Source organism: Dendroctonus ponderosae, unplaced genomic scaffold (assembly GCF_020466585.1).
Source record: "Dendroctonus ponderosae isolate FM_Combo_2020 unplaced genomic scaffold, Dpon_F_20191213v2 Dpon_F_20191213_1, whole genome shotgun sequence".
NCBI lineage: Eukaryota > Metazoa > Arthropoda > Insecta > Coleoptera > Curculionidae > Dendroctonus > Dendroctonus ponderosae.
This window is the reverse complement of record NW_026017110.1, coordinates 38,404,557-38,421,041: the sequence shown is the minus strand read 5'-3', so window position 1 is coordinate 38,421,041 and position 16,485 is coordinate 38,404,557. Positions and strand designations below refer to the sequence as shown.

At 35.5% G+C, this 16,485-nt stretch overlaps 1 protein-coding gene across 4 annotated transcripts in view; it reads right to left on the bottom strand.

Annotated features, from left to right (window-relative positions):
- The window catches only part of LOC109541567 (protein couch potato), a 408,542-nt gene that overhangs the window by 45,951 nt on the left and 346,106 nt on the right, over window positions 1-16,485 (bottom strand). For all 4 annotated transcript variants that reach the window (XM_048661257.1, XM_048661259.1, XM_048661258.1 and 1 more), the window contains exons 3-4: window positions 8,622-8,675; window positions 3,829-3,891 (exon numbers count right to left, since the gene is read on the bottom strand). In XM_048661257.1, the coding sequence (XP_048517214.1) occupies window positions 3,829-3,891; window positions 8,622-8,675 (117 nt within the window). The remainder of the gene's footprint in view (window positions 1-3,828; window positions 3,892-8,621; window positions 8,676-16,485) is intronic.

Below are 16,485 nucleotides of genomic sequence, written 5' to 3'. Positions count from 1 at the left end.
AAAAAAATTAAAACCTTCATTAGGTACTGTTTAAAAAGTACGACATAAGGATTGCTTTGGATACAGTACTATAAACTGAGGCTAGGCGCAAATGAATACGTCGTTTACATGTAAATTGCACGTTGAGGTGAATTCAGAACAATACCTTAAATACTAGACTTAGATGACGCCTTTCAGATGCGCCATCTTGTTTGTGGCTGATAAAAGTTGTACTTGATAAGAGCTGAAGAAGAGTTAGTTCCGTCTTCTCTTAGTTATATTATGTTCTGTACTCTAAAAAAGTTAACTTTTTAGAGCACAGAGTTGCCTCAAACAATATAGAGTATTTAACTAACGTTTGTCCCTGTTATACGTATGTAAATTAGAAATGATACAAAAACGATAAATAATTGAAGCAACACAGGAAATTTAAATTATAAACATTAGTCTTCATTTTTTTAAATTTAAACACTTGAAAAATGATGTAAGACACAAAATGATATAAAGAATCACACGTATGTGCATTTAGAATAGAATAGAAGTTCAGTTTAGTCAGTTTGCCGGAGATTTTGATTTAGGAATTGCACGTTTCGGATACAAAAGTCCATTTAAAACCAACGACATTAAACTTAAATTTGTCACTTTAATCAATAGCATGAGTTGAACCTTTATTAGGATTTAGCTGTAAAACAGTTTACTTAGTATTTCATGGAAAATATACTGCGAGTCAATCTTAAACAAAAGCTGTCAGTTCCTTTAAAACCTTATATTTTAAGAAAAAATTATTCACTGTAACAAAATAGATGGGCTTTCCTGGGAATCCTGGAAACTCAGGATTGAAACTCAATACTCCCCAGTTTCTGGAATAACTGTTAGTCAGTGCCATTTTTGACGCATCCTCAAGCAATGCATATGTTTCTCAATGAGTCGCGATTAAAACCTTTTCGCAATTTAAAGTGGGTACTGGTTTGTCAGAATTGAGTAAAATTAAATGGAGTAACTAGCATTAGCAAGATTTTGATAACATTATCCCCCAGGGTACAATTAGATTCAAGCAAAAATTAAAGGAACTGAACTGAGTGAATTCCATTCCCCTGAGAACCAGGTATCCCTATTTTTTCGCCCTTTCATCGGTTAATTAAATAATGCTTCCACCAATGGCAAACTTAAATTAGCTCCCACATTACCATTTCGGGAGCCTAATGTTTAATTAGGATAATAGCAGTGGACACAGATAATTTATACCCGTACATGGTAGCTGCTTTTCAGTTATAAATGGGATTTATGGAGGCTACGTGCTGCTATAACGTGCCCCAGGTTCTCTTGCACAGACTCGTTTCTCTTTTAGTATATAGGCGTAAATATATGAAGACAATAAACTATTAGGGTCGGAGACAATTTTCCTTCTTTGTAAGCGTTGATGCTTCTGTGGAAATTTATACATGCTCGAAAAGATAACAAGAAGCAATGCTCTCTTACTATTAGATTTCCCATGGAACTTATTTGTATATTCATGTGCCAATCTGACCTGGCACAATAATTGATATATACAGATATACAGGGGCTTTTAATAACGATATGCTAATAATTCCATAAAGTATTTCGAAGAAAATTTTGAATTCAATCCTACCTATTTTCTTTTCAGTCAATAATAAAATTTTAAATTTTGATTAAAAGATTTGAATAAAGTCAAATTTTATTGACATGGAATTTTGTATTCAGTTTCAATTAAATACTCTTGTTTTTGATATGTCGATGTGACTTTTTTATTATTAAATCTTTTCGTATTTTATATTTTAACCTCGAGAAAATTTCAATTTTAACCATACTACAATCTGTGTACATTTTTCAGGGAAACTGACAAACTAATGCATTGCTTTTAAGTAGAACGTTCAGATAATTATATCAGATTTGGCGTTGTTTGCATTGAATTTATGTATGTCGCACAAACCTGTTTTAATTCAACGCATCTATACAGGGTGATTCAAAATTGGCGTCATTCCTTTTAAGGGGTAATGGAGGCTCACTTGGGGAGTACGAGAAAAATATTGAAAAATTTTTTTCTAAAATTTCTAGAAGATTTTAACAGTTGAAGATCGAATTTCAACTCAATCAAATATCTCCAAAGTGACCGCGTGCTTTTATATTTGTACCATATTCTATATTTCTTTGATCCAAAACGTTATAACAGCTAAATTATAGTTGATTATGATGGAATATTTCGGGATAAATTTAGAGCGTTTAAAAAAATTGGATTACGCGACACAGTTCGACACATTTCGCAGTATTCAATTTATTCAACAGTCAATTGTACAGCCACTTAATAAATCAATCATATATTCAATTCTTAAGCTCAGTAAATTATATGCTGCAACTAGGTCACACACAACCTGTATGTGCAAAGAATATGAAAAAAAACAGATAAAAAAATAAATAATACTATGTTTATATAAAGGAAGAAAAATCATTTATGATAAAAAGTTGAGAAATTAGTTCAAATTAAGATATGACATCATGATTGTCCAGATTGGCATCATTCCTTTTAATGGGTGATAGAGGCTCCCTTGCGGAGTGCGAGAAAAGATTTGAATAAATTTTTTTCGAAAATTTCTAGAAGATATTAACAGTTGAAGATCGAATTTCAACTTTGCTACTAAGCATTATTTTGCAAGGGGTCCACGTTTGTTTGGTAGCCTATTGGAATACTTAAGCATTCTAAAAGAAAAATAGAGATCATTTTATCAAACCACAAAAATTTTTGATATAAAAAAAGTACTCATCTACAATTTTGTCTGTGTCAATGAAAAGTCAAAGCGGCAATGATATTTTTTGTCATTAGCAGATAGTTACAGGTCGATAGCCTTTGTCAATAATAACCAGCATTTGTCAAACTGTGACTTACTTTGAATTTTCTTTCACGAATTTGCCGATCTGCGATTGGTTCAGGGGAAATGCTACAGTAACATAGCAGAAGCTGAAAGAACTCACGCCAACAAAGGGCAAGGAGAGTGGCTCCAGGAAGATAGTGGACGACAATCGATGTTCGGGTTCCAAGCACAGAGGAACAAGTATTGGACGCAATCGAATCAGGGCCTTCCAGGGGCACTCAAAGCACAATAACTGACACTTTCGCAGGCACCAAATAAATACCGGCTACATTCCTACCACGTTTGTACGATACACATAGCGCAAGGAGATACAAATGGAGCACGAGTTAGTTAACTGAATACGAGAAGCTGCTTGATAAGAGTGGATAATAAAGAGATTACACAGGCACTAGCTTGTTTCTAGTGTTGCGCAATGTCAATTAGGCCGATTACCTTGAAAAACATTGCTGCCGTATTTCTGATATAGTTTTTTCCAAATTTCTCAATTTCTAATAACAATTAATTTATTTTAGTAGTTTTTCTGTACTCCTATAACACCGCCACACAACACCTCCAGAGGAATGACACCAATTTTGAATCACCTTGTATAATTATGTTTTTAAAATCTGCAAATATATCTGATACCTTCGTGAGTAGCCTTGAGAGTTGAGAATCACGATGATGTTTTATGGCAATGATAAAAATAATGCGAAAGATCGCACGTGCTTTGCATCTGTCAGATGTTGGAGGTTGGAATGAACCGAAGTTTTAACGATCTTTAATAAAAGTAACGAAATTTAACTAAACTCTGTTAGTTATTTTGACTGGTTCCAAATTACCTCCCTGGTTTGATATTTCAATATGATATCCTTTAGATGGGATTTTACAAAGTTGATGATAAGCGAATTGATTGGGTATGGTGTTAGTAACAGTACAAGCAGTAAACGTCAAATATATAGATTAGAAACAAAAGAAAACCCACCTGTAGATCTTGCTTGGCAGCCTCGGCTCCTGCTCTTGTGTTGAATGTGACGAAACCGACAGGCTGAAATAAACATAAAATCGTATATTTAAACTATATTGACAGAAAAATGCTTGACATAATAATTTTCCAAAATTTATCCAATTATTATGACGTATATGTTTCAATAGGAGGCCTCAATGTACAGGCTGCTGGTCACAATTTCACTGTTATAAGAAATAGCGTCCCTGTTTCGTGACTGGAAAAAGTAAAAGCAATTTCCATATAGGAAATTCGATTGATTTCAGTATTTTAAAAACGAACTCAATTTGATATTTTGGAGAAAGCCGATTCTGTAGCATCTCTCTTAATATACCCATAAAAAAAGCTCACGTTCAGCCCTTACAACTCATATACAGTTGTGGATGTTTTGTTTCAAAAATTACGAAAATCTTAAAGACTCTTATTACATCCAAGGGAAACTAATTGCCCCATTTTTATGGTTTCAGGTCTGTTGCTGTCAGATAAATCCCTATTCCTCAACAGTTATTTTAGCCGATAAAAATATTTGAAACTTTTGAAGTTGTCATGCCTTCAAACTTTTCAAATAATTAAAAATATTCTCAGGCATTTAATATTTTGGTTGTGATTAATATTTTAATCGAATTCTTGAGCCAGATTAACAGGATAACCAGTTTTTTCCATACCCGAAAAATTCTCAATAAAAGAAGCGGGGTAAGTGAAGATTGAATATACTCGTGGACATCATGAATGAATTAAGAAAATTTAAGCGCATTTTATTTGTACACATTTGTTGCACATACAGGATGAGTTGTTTTCGATTAGTATAGAAATCTTCCAAACTATAGCTCCTACGAAGAAAGTTAAATGGGCAAAGAATTGCAGTTTTGAATGCTCTACTCGAAACCAATCTTCTTCTTCTTCTTCTTGATATTCGTGTGAAAGGACAACATCCTGTCAAATTCTGTGATCCGCATTCCTGTGATCCCGATGTCAAGATGTTTCATACGAGCGTTCGGGGCCTGCCAGCTGGGCGCCTTGTTTCTAGTCTTTGTCTTTTGGCGCACTTTGCAGTTCGGTTTGGGCTCATTCGTTCTATGTGGTTTCTCCAACACCGGCGTCTCTTTCCCACACATCTGACAACGTCCTGCACTACGGTTCTCGTCTGGTGTTGCCGTTGCGTATCCTGTCATGCAATGTAATCCCCTTGATTGTTCTGAGGATTTCGGTGTACGCTGTTCTCATTTTTCTGTTGGTAACAGAGGTTTCAGCTCTTGTCTCGGCGGCGTAGGTCATTATGTGTCTGGTGCAGCTCTTATAAATTCGTGTCTTGCTCTATGTGGTCATATATCTGTTCTTCCAAATTATATCCTGCAAACACTCTGATACTCTTACGGCTTTTCTGATATGTTTAACCACCTCATTCACTGTATCTCTGCTGCTCGATACCTGTAACCCCCATAGTTGAAATTAATTGCCTGATGTATAATGCGCTCACTCGCCACCAACTTACATCGGATCGGATCTTTGAATATCGCTATAGATTGTGTTTTTTTTATCAAAATTTGCATATTAAGCCTTAGTTAGGTTGAATCTATAGAGGTGTTGCAGGATATCTTCGCTCTCTGCCGTCAGCGGTTGTTCAATCTGAATCATGCATCGACTTTGTTCACTCTTTCAATTATTTGGTCCATTATGATGGAAAAATGGCATGGGCTAAGATCTCCCTATCTAATGCCGGATGGGCCTTTAAGTTCTGTTAGACCATATTCTATTTTTATCATTGTTTTATCGTTTATGTTGAGCTGCTTTATTAGGTTTATATGGGACTTATTAACATCTTTTGGTTCAGTCGGTCGGTTACATTCTAACTAATCGTGTTTTCTCAAAATTTGCGACCTGTCAACAGATATTTAGATACTAATACTTCCGTCAATATTAATCTTAAATGAAAATATTAAATTGAAAGGATAGAAATGGCATTTGGTTTGGAATGCAATTTTCTACAACTTTTCCATTTAATGTCTTAATTAGTTTTTTTCAAATATTTCTTAAAAGATGTAAGATTTTCAAAAAGTAATCGGTTTAAAATGGAGCATCCAAAACTGAATTTATTTGTCCATCTAACATACTCCGTATCTGCTGTAGTCTCCAAGATCGAAGAAAAGTTCCCTTGTATATTATCCAATTTTTGAAGAATTGCACATGTTGACAGATATATTTATAAACTCTATTTAGTCTTAATGCTCTAAATAACATTTAAAAGAACAACTATTCAGTGAGGGACACTTTGAAAAAAGAATCACACAATTGGAAAACGCCCTGTAGAAGGTTTAATTCAAGAGTAAAGTGTTCTTTAAAAGACGATTTTTACAGTATTAAAATATATAACGAAACAAAAGGCTAAAACTGACGAAAGCCCGGTAATTCCAGAGACACCAACCATAGCAGATATTGTGACGACTTATGGAAAGTGAATAAGTTATATTAAGTTATATACGCCAAAACAAGAACAATTATTTTGCCATACCCGTAGGGGGAGCGGCTTAGAAAACCAAAATAAAAGCTAATGGTAAAAAACCATTTTAGCCAATCTTGGTTGTGAAAGTGGCGCCAGTCCTCTATAGAAAAGAGTTTCTCATCATATTTAGATGCCGGGTAGACTACATAGAACATCATTAAACAATGTCGGGTAGACTACAGATACACCAAACCAATATACAAAATATACAGGACAGCAACGACAACAGTACAACTTTACACAAACACATAAAAAATTATTATAAAACGCGGAGTAAGACAAGGTGACACTGTGTCGCCAAAACTTTTCAATGCTGTATTGGAATTTGCTGTTAAATCTCTTGAATGAAAGGACAAGGGCATTAATGTCGATGGTAAATATCTCAGTAATCTCAGATTCGCTGACGTCATCCTTATTATCTCAGACGATTTATGAAAAATAGGATATATGTTATGAGACCTACACGCAGAGGCAAAAAAATGGGTCTTAGTATAAACTTTAATAAAACTAAATTAATGACAAATTTAGTGCCCAGTAAAAGCATAGAAATTATCGGAACAAACATAGAAATAGCAGAAATGTATGTATATTTGGGTCATGAAATCAGTATCGCCAATGATGACCAGACGAACGAGCTTCAAAGGAGAATCTCCCTGGGATGGGCTGCTTTTGGACAGCTACGAAGCGTCTTTAAAAGTGGCATGCCTATCAGTTTAAAACGTAAAACTTTTAACGCATGCATACTACCGGTGGTCACATCCGAAGCAGAAACTCTCACCCTGACAAGGGCAACCATAATAAAATTACATTAAATTGCCTGAGGGACAGAGTCCGAAACGAGGATTTGAGACGCATAATGGGAGTCCAAAATATAATAGAAGGAATTACAAAGCTGAAATGGCGGTGTGCTGGACATGTGGCTAGAACAAGGAACGGGAGATGGTCGAAGAAGTTACTGGAAGGGATGAGAAGCGAAGTGTAGGGAGACTAGGTAGCTGGCGCTCAAACTGGATTGGAACTGTGCAAGATCGAGAAAAATGGAAGACGCTTGAGGAGGCTTATGCCCAGCAGTGAACATCGAGAGGCTGATGATGATGATGACTCATCATATTGTCACCTTCATCACCTAGCGTAACTAACAAACTTAAAAGAAAACTCGATAGGGAACAACACCCGATATTGCACGAAAGCCCGACCCCTATCCAAAACTAATACTGGACGATGAAATGATTCTAGAAATGAACTAGAAAAATTCAATATCAATTCAAGATATGACTTAGATATTAGTCCTTCTTCAACTATTCCAGATATTCGAAGCAAGGAAGGAATGGATCGGGCATCGAGTAGCTTAAAAGAAAAAACACTGCGAGTTTCCGAAAGAGGAGCTAACTACCTATCATCACAGACAGAAAACAGACTTTTCGTAAACAAACTGAGGAAAACCCTGAAATACAACTTAAGACAGGACACGAACCATCAGTAAAATAGTTGCTCGATGGAACTGAACGTAGAGAACCAGAGCATTTGGAGCATGCAAAAGGGTCCAAGACAAGACCATTCAAAAATCCCAGCTCTTCACGCGGAACAAGCTTCAGGGTGTCTTGGCGTTTTTGCAGACACGAAAGAGAAACCAATAATCGGAACAAAGACGGCCAATTTTAATCGACTATTAGGGGAACAGTACAAACGCTGCGGAGTAGTAAACACCAATCAGCCGTGATTGGGGTTTACCAGGAATCACCGGAAAATTTTAAGTCAAGAAAGCTCCAAGAACAGACTGAATCAAAAATAAAGTGCTCAAAGTTTGTGAAGGAAGAAGTGGCAGCAATAACTAATATGATAAACGCAATTTTTGAGACCAGCCAATTCCACGGACTTGTTAGCAGTTTTGGCTTGGCATCATTAAATTATGTAAAAGAGCTGCTTATCGAAAACTGAAAGAGGAACCTTCAGTGAACAGTTCAACTTCAGAACTGAGAAAGGCACTTGTCGGATTTTGAACGTATATCAAGGAGAATCACCACAAAATAGTCACTGAAATCCTCATGCTGGAAGTCTAAGGAGCTTGCTGATAGAGTGTGAAGAAATTATCCACAAACTCAACTACAACATGATGTAGAGGATATGTGTAGGAAAATGTGCAGGTCAAAGATGTTTGCAATTGCGTAAAAAATAAGAGTATTTGAGAAAAGTAGTAACAAAATTGGCTTTCTGGTGTCATTTCTAATAAGTTATAAACTTCAAAGTTTAAGTAAGACAATCGAACACTTACCGAAGCAGTCTTTCCATTTTTACTGGTAACTTTTAATAGCGATCCTTCGTAGCCCTGTAAAAGAAATTAAAAATTAAATTATTTAAAAACTTGTCTCTATAAAGATTATATATTACTAAAAACTTTAAACACACTATAATTAATGCCATAACTGTACTAAATTGCATAGATCTTTCAATATAGAGATTACATTTTTCATAGGATATATAAATTGGGCACCTATCGAATTTTCAGTGGTAGAAAACTGCTCGATTTTTTTTCACATACTCTAATATCGATGACATTTTAATTGATTACCTCAATATTTAAAACAAGTAATGCATAGTTATATGCATACATTTTACAGTACAAGATTTCAATAGAAAAAGCCACCTAAAAATAGCTTAGTTGAGATCGTTTTATGCAAAAGAAGGAAACTTGATGAAATAGTGAAAATTAGAAAATTCAAAATGGTAGTAAAACAATCAAATCTAAGTTTAGACGTCAAGTGTGTCCACTATTATTTATTATATATGGCATTGTTGAATATCTTCAAACTTGTACAAATTGCCACCTATTGGATAACAGAAGATAAGAACCTAATAAACTTGTGGGTTTTGCTATTATTTTAATTATGCCTGTTTGCAAAAGCCTGAGAAGTTTAAGATCTGAAACCTAACAACCATATTTTGACCTTGTAATAATGTTGGAAGAACTACCATCATGAGTTTAACGCATTTTTAAGTCATATAATACTTTAACCTTTTTCACAGAAAACATTTTTAAAGCTATTTCCTTCCTACATACATAGGTCGGAATTGAGGGGTTCAAAATGTCGGGCCAAGTAAGCCCCTAAGGACTCTTAATGCCTTTCTCAAATTAAAAATTGACATGATTGCGCGCTTTTCAGTATTCTTGCACATCAACTCTGGTTGGAAACTTTTTATTTCCTCAATTTTCTATATTATTTCTATATATTTAAGAAATATGATAAGATATATTTTATAACTTCTAAAATAAAATCGTTATATAGACACTTTCTGCTGCTTTACCAAGCAAGTGACAGTGTTTTGAATGCGCAGTTTTTTGTTTGTATTTATATGTATACTACAATACGTAAATTACAAACTATAAAGTTGTCCCAACCTTCCCGCAGAAAACGTCTGCCAATAGCAATTGATACTCGAAATCGGAAGATTTGATAACACAAGTAATAAATTAATTCCAACAGAAACTGCGTCAAATTATAACATTTTTATTAAACATATTACATTTTCGTTCCCAAAGTCACAGAGAAAACTGAAAAATAATGTTACTGTTGAAAAAGTATTTTATTTTTTCAATGCTATGACATCAAAAACAGCAGATGATTGGTAGCGCTGATAGAAACCAATTTAATTTACGTTATTGTAGGATGGTAGATGTAAGTAATAATTTCTGATGTAAATTGGAACGAGCTTCTCGCTACTGCCATATTTTTCTGAGAGCTGTGTAATGTATATTTTTCTGAGAGCCTGTATAGTGTATATTTTGTCACTATTTTCAATGTTTAATAGTTATATATAATTTTGTGGCAAACTACAGAAAAGCAGAATGTTTCGATCATATTTTATACTGTGTCATGTAGGTTGATTGAGGTGGGTACTTAAAAATGTATTCTTGTGTAATGTTATTTTGTTCACATTAGGAATTCAAGTTATAGAGAACCGGTTTTTTTCAATTATTTTCTTACGCTTAATCTAACTTCTTTTATTTGGGTAACTCTTCTCAAAATTGTAGGCTTTTCGGAAAAAAGTACGGCCTTATCGCTTGAGAATTGATAAAAATAATCACTTCTTTAGGATGTGATTATATCGCCTAGTGGAAGTCCGACTTCACACTTGCAATAATAAAGTTTTCAATTCGTAAAAACGCGAGGACAAACTAATTTTTCAACAACTCTAACTGCTAAAGGAAAATTTCCACATAAACCAGTTCATTCGATAACAGTTCAAACATAAACTTAGTAAGAAATTAACTTTTTTCAAATGTAAACTTTGAAAAATTTTTTATGTGTAAATTCCACCAAATAAGTCCTTGATTCCAATTAAAAGCCTTGTAAAAACATTGTAAAGTAACATCTTTTGTGATGACGTTCTTATCTAAAATGTTAGCTAGTTAAGTTCATAGTGAAAATTCGTTTCAACTATCAGGCCTTTGGAAAACACATACGTTGTAATAAATTCAGCTGAGTTTGCTCGCTGCAGGAAATTGAAGTTAATCTCTGGCCCACCCCTGGATATAAGTATTAACTTTCTCTCAGTTTCGAGTAATACTATAAGTACGCACCAGGGAAACCTGATAAATTCAGTTTTCTCCATAAACCCAAGTCAACATTTACTTACCGAGGCGGATAGGATTACGAATTAGAAATTTGTGAGTTACAACAATTTACGATCGATTGAGCGAATTGGTGTCTTAAAAAAGTATCCAGAAATAACTAACCATAATAATAATAAGGAACTTATTCAAATCCACATTATTTTAGTTGCTAGAAAGTTCAGTTCACAAGTCACTAGAGCTAGTTGAAACTAGTATATTTTTGGGATGAATATAGGGCATTTATAACTTTCGCAGTAACATAAAAAAGTAGTAAAATAAAAATGTGTTTCTTAATCTAGCGATAGGTTACAAATTCAAGATTACAACTATCTTCAACTCTGAAAATCCAATTGGCATCAAAATTGAGAATATAAATAAAACGGAATTTGCAAAATTTGTTGTCAATGTGAAAAATTTTATATAGGGAAAACCTCAAAACACTTAATAAGATAATTAAAGAAGACCAGTCATTTATAAAGTAACAAAGTAGTTAAACAAAAAAAAATGTTAATAGCACTTATTTGTTAACATGCATTTGATGATTGCCACGAAATTCAATGCAATGCGTCCACAATTTTAGTTAAGGAATCATTAACAAAAAACGTACAATCTTGCACAAAAACAGCCTTATTTATTAATGGTTAAAATACTCTTTTAAGAGTATAATTCAGTAAAGATAGCAGAACTATTATCTAAACGTCAAGGCAACTTCTCTAAAGTACTTTCTCTAATAACTGGAATACTTTTTTTCTTACATGGATTTTAGGGCAAAATACTCAGCAAATATATTTTCAAACCGCAAACAAACTTCTTTCAGAAATTTCAGAAACATTCAATCGTCAGTCAGTAAAGCACTGAGAAAAGAACCGCAACGGAAGTGAATCTTTCGTATAACTAGGGGCAGGATACACAGCCAAACAAAAAATATTATTAGAGGTCACGACTGAAACATTATTTCCTCGGTCAATGATGTGAAGAAGCGAGCACCAGCAGAACTGAGACTTTCCAGAGGAGTGACAGTTTTACCGAAATAGAATTATGCATTTTCAGAATAGTTTTAATATTGTATCCTTTAGTCGTGAAGCTGTCGGGCACATACAGCTTTCTTGTCAATTAAATAATTGAAATAAGCGTTGCCATTTCAATGTTTGTTAATTCTTTTTTCTACAAATGTTATATAATGACTATGATTTGGCACTCTTTTAAATGTCATAATGATATTTATTACTGCACTACTGCTTTTTTCATTTATTGGCGCCCTACTGCGGTAATCATAATTGTCAAAGTGGTCTCTTAAAATTGTACATTTTAAAATAAGTTCAACTGATGATCTGCTATCTGATATTGAGAACGAAGCTTTTATTGTTGTTTCGGTAATTTGCCAAAGTTCCGCTGATAATCTGTCAATCCATGTTCTAAGATTTGCCGACCAAGAGATTCTTCTTCGGCCAGTTCCTCTCCTGCTGTTAAGTTTGCCCTGCAGGATTTCCTGAAGGAAACCATATCTATATGGGTTCCTAATTATGTGTCCGAAATACTGACGTTTCCGACATTCTCCGGTATCCAACCGCTCTGGTTCTATTTTTATCCGTCGCTTTACTTCTGTGTTGGTCATTTTTTGTCTCCAAGATATTTTCAGTATTCTCCTGTAGAGCCAGAGTTCGAACGCTTCAATTCCCCTGGTAGTCTCTCTAGTAAGTGTCCATGTTTTCAGGTCATACAAAAAGGCCGAGAAGATGTAACAAAGCATGAGTATAAGCTTCATCTCTCAGGATAGATTATGGCTTTTAAAAAGCGAGCCCATTTTAATAAACACTGAGCGGGCCTTCTCGATGCGACATGGTATTTTTTGAGAGTTGTCCCATCTCTCGTTAATGATTGTACCCAAGTATGTGTACTGCCTGACCCTTTGTATTCTACTGTGATTGATCTATAAACTGTTTTCCGCGATGTTTCTCTTACTTACAATGAGGAGTTTGGTTTTTTTTGCGTTCATTTCTAACCCGTACTGTGAGCTAATTTTGGTAACCCTATCCATCAAACTCTCTAATCCTTGCAGATTATCTGCCAACATGAAGTTTAGTACCGTTTATAGTGATTCCTTCTTCAATGTTTTCGAGTACTTCTCGAGAGATGTATTCTGAGTACACGTTAAATAAGATGGGTGATAAAACACATCCCTGCCTCACTCCTCGCGGTATATTTATTTGTTCTGTGTGACTGCCATCAATTCTCAAAACTGCCGTCTGGTTCCAATATAAGCTTATAATTATGTTTAAATATTTTTGACTCATTCCTATTTGCTTCAGTATGTCGACCATTTTATAGTGGTGGACTCGGTCAAACGTTTTTTGAGAATCGAATACTTTGTTAAAATATTCCAATAATCCTTTCTCGCGTGATAAGTTGAGTATATTTCGTTTACTGTACCCTTCTTGGTGCATTGTCTTATTGCAGAATCCATTCTTCATCCGAAAATAAAGCTGATATGTTAACAATTTTTCGTTGCATCAGCTACAAATGCTTTCAAGCAATTTACCGACCTTCTAGAAACTCCATGCCAACTCTCCCTTGACTTAAAATTGCTCCTTAAATCATTACTGAACATGCCCGACTATGACTACGAGCCAAAAAATGTTCCTCCTTCCTGACGCCATGAAAGTAATATTTGAAATCATCAGTACATCTAAGTTAAACCAGAGACACGACTTATCCCTTGTCTCTGGTTAAACTTCTTTTCATTCATCTGTCCGGTTATGGCAAAGGCGTGAAATCTCTAAACGTTCTTGTCGATGGCGTGCAAGAAGGAAGGGCTCCTTGTGTAGTCTTGTTCTTTTTAAGTTTTGACATTTCTTTATTTCCATTTGGGTAGTGCGCACGGATGCATGACTTCCACTTCGATCCCTTTTTTGTCTAGCTGTCGATGAAGAATTGGATGCAAGTCGAAGAATTGTACCATGTTCCTTCAGTGTTGTTGCAGTTTAAGTGCGTCCTTGTCGATTATTTTCGTAGATTCCGCTGTCTTCTAAATAAGCATTTTTTGAATCACCAATTTTTCTGGAAATTTATCTTTTTCTTCTTCCTCTCCTCTCTTTCATGGTACGACTATGGCCTGTTCCTTCTTCGATTTTATTAGCCATGATCCAGATTGTGACTCCACCTCTTTCTTGGCCGACCTATCCTTCGTCTTCCATTTGGCGACTTATCTCTAGCAATACGAACTAGCATATATCCTCTCTCATACGATTTATGTGTTGATTCCATTCTTGTTTTTTCTTCGATACCCAATCATTGATGCTCTCAATTTTGCACATTTGTCTAATGTTCTCACTCCTTTCTCTATATATATCGCAATTTATCGTTTTGAAGATAAGCCTGAATTCGCCCTCTTTCGTCTAAAGATTAGGGTCTACCGAGTCCCATATCAATTCCTATTACTTTCAGAACACTCACATATGCTCAAATTACTATTAGACAACTGTCAATCAGTTGTAAAGTGACAGTTTGGTTTCTTTTACGTAGCTAACGTAAGGTAACCTTGAAGGTATCACACAATTATAACAATTGCTTCTAAAACTTGAACGCATTGTTGCAAGAATATTATTAAAACATTGTATCCGATGATACATATGGCTTGCTAATCAAAATTGTGAATATCAGCAAAAATTAGTTCAAACCTGTTGGTGAGAGCAATGGAGTCTCGCGGATTGTATCTTTAACAGCATTGAGAACATGACTCTTTTCTAAAGAAGGCTGCTCTTTTGTCATCTCCACGCGCTTTTTCTCCCCTCTAGTCCGACGTAGTACCTCCTATTCTGTAGGAGTGATTCAATTACTTTGGTTAGCTCGAAATTCTTAGTAGTATTAGAAACCATGGCAAGGAGGGTTCTTTGGTTTACGGTGTCATATGCCGATCGACTCATAAAGACAACTCCGGTTGTTAGATTCCTCTCTTCTAAACCCTTCTCAATATCTTCTGTTAAAGCCAATTCCTGTCCAGTGTACGAGTGTCCCGGTCGAAATCCCCAATGAAGTGGCTGCCACCAGATCAAACTAAACACCTCAAGCAAATCAACGGTAGACTGACAAATTTGGACCAACTTTAGAACTAGATAAATTCGGATTGCTGTTGGCGATTCCATTTCTTTTTGAAACGTTATTTCGAGCAATTCCTTTTCGATTATGGCGTGTTTTTGTAAAAAAATGTTATTCAAGTATTTTTTTAAATGGTGGCAATGCACATTTGGTTAAAGTTTTACATGCTGTCAGTTGAACAAAAAATACTAGTTTTCGGTAAAAGGGCGAAAAGTGTTTGGCCTGCAGAGGCCAACATCTTTTCAAGCTTGCACAAGTTCGTTTATATCTTGGCTGACAATTACAATTTCGTCTGCGAAACGTAAATGGTTTAGGTACTTTCCGTCTATACACGCACCCTTTTGTTCCCACCTCAGGTTTTTGAATATGTCTTCTAGTGCCAAAAGCTTTGGGGAAACCGTGTCTCTCTGCTGCACACCTCTGTGGACATTATTTTTTTCCGTTCGCATGTCTTCTTTGATGTTGACTTGGAACGTCGCCTTTTCATAAAATTGATCGATTAAGTCCGAGTATCTAGAATCGATTCTTGCCCGGCCAATGGCTTTCAGCACTGCCCATACCTCAATGGAGTCAAAGGCCTTTTGATAGTCAACGAATGCCATATGCAAAGGCATGTTATATTCGGTGCATTTCTCTGTCAGTGTGGGGACCGCTTGGATATGGTCGACTGGGCAGTATCCTTTCCTAAAACCTGCCTGCTCTATAGGCTGGTTGAATTGGAATTTACTATTCAGGCGATTTGTTAGTGTCTTTGTCATCAGTTTGTATAATGTAGTTAGCATAATTTTCAACGTTTGTTTGTAAAGTCTCCTTTCTTAAATGTGAGTTTTACCCCGACATTTTCGCACTATTCGGGGATCCTAGCCCTCTTTGAGACATTTGTTCAGCAAAATAAGCATTGGTTTTGCCAACGTTTCCGCTTTTTGCATTTCGCACATAACGCGGTCCTCTCCACCTGTTTTATACATTTTCATTGAGGTTAGCGCCGCTCTGAGCTCAGAACCGAGATCTCCACAATCTCTTTGTGGATTTCAAACAGGCATATGACAGTGTAATCCAAACGCGCTTGTGGGAAGCCATGGAGGAATTCGGAATTCCAAAGAATCAGCCCTATGCTGTATCATAAATGCTATTTTTAACGGCCACACGTTATGGCAACTTATCAGTTCAGGATAACATTTTCGATAACGCAGCAACACAACCGAGGTGTGCTCTATCTCCGAGTTAACGTATGCGTTTCCGACCCAATTATCCATCAAACGTTAAAAAGGAAAAAAATATTGGATGCATAAAGTGAGATGCCCTTATACGAATAGTCTATTAGTTAGAGAGAAAGAGTTAACATCAAACCATCGAAGGTTCTAAAACATATGCACCACCGCCACATGTGCACGTGTTGGCCATTTGGGCCACCTACTTCCATACTTGT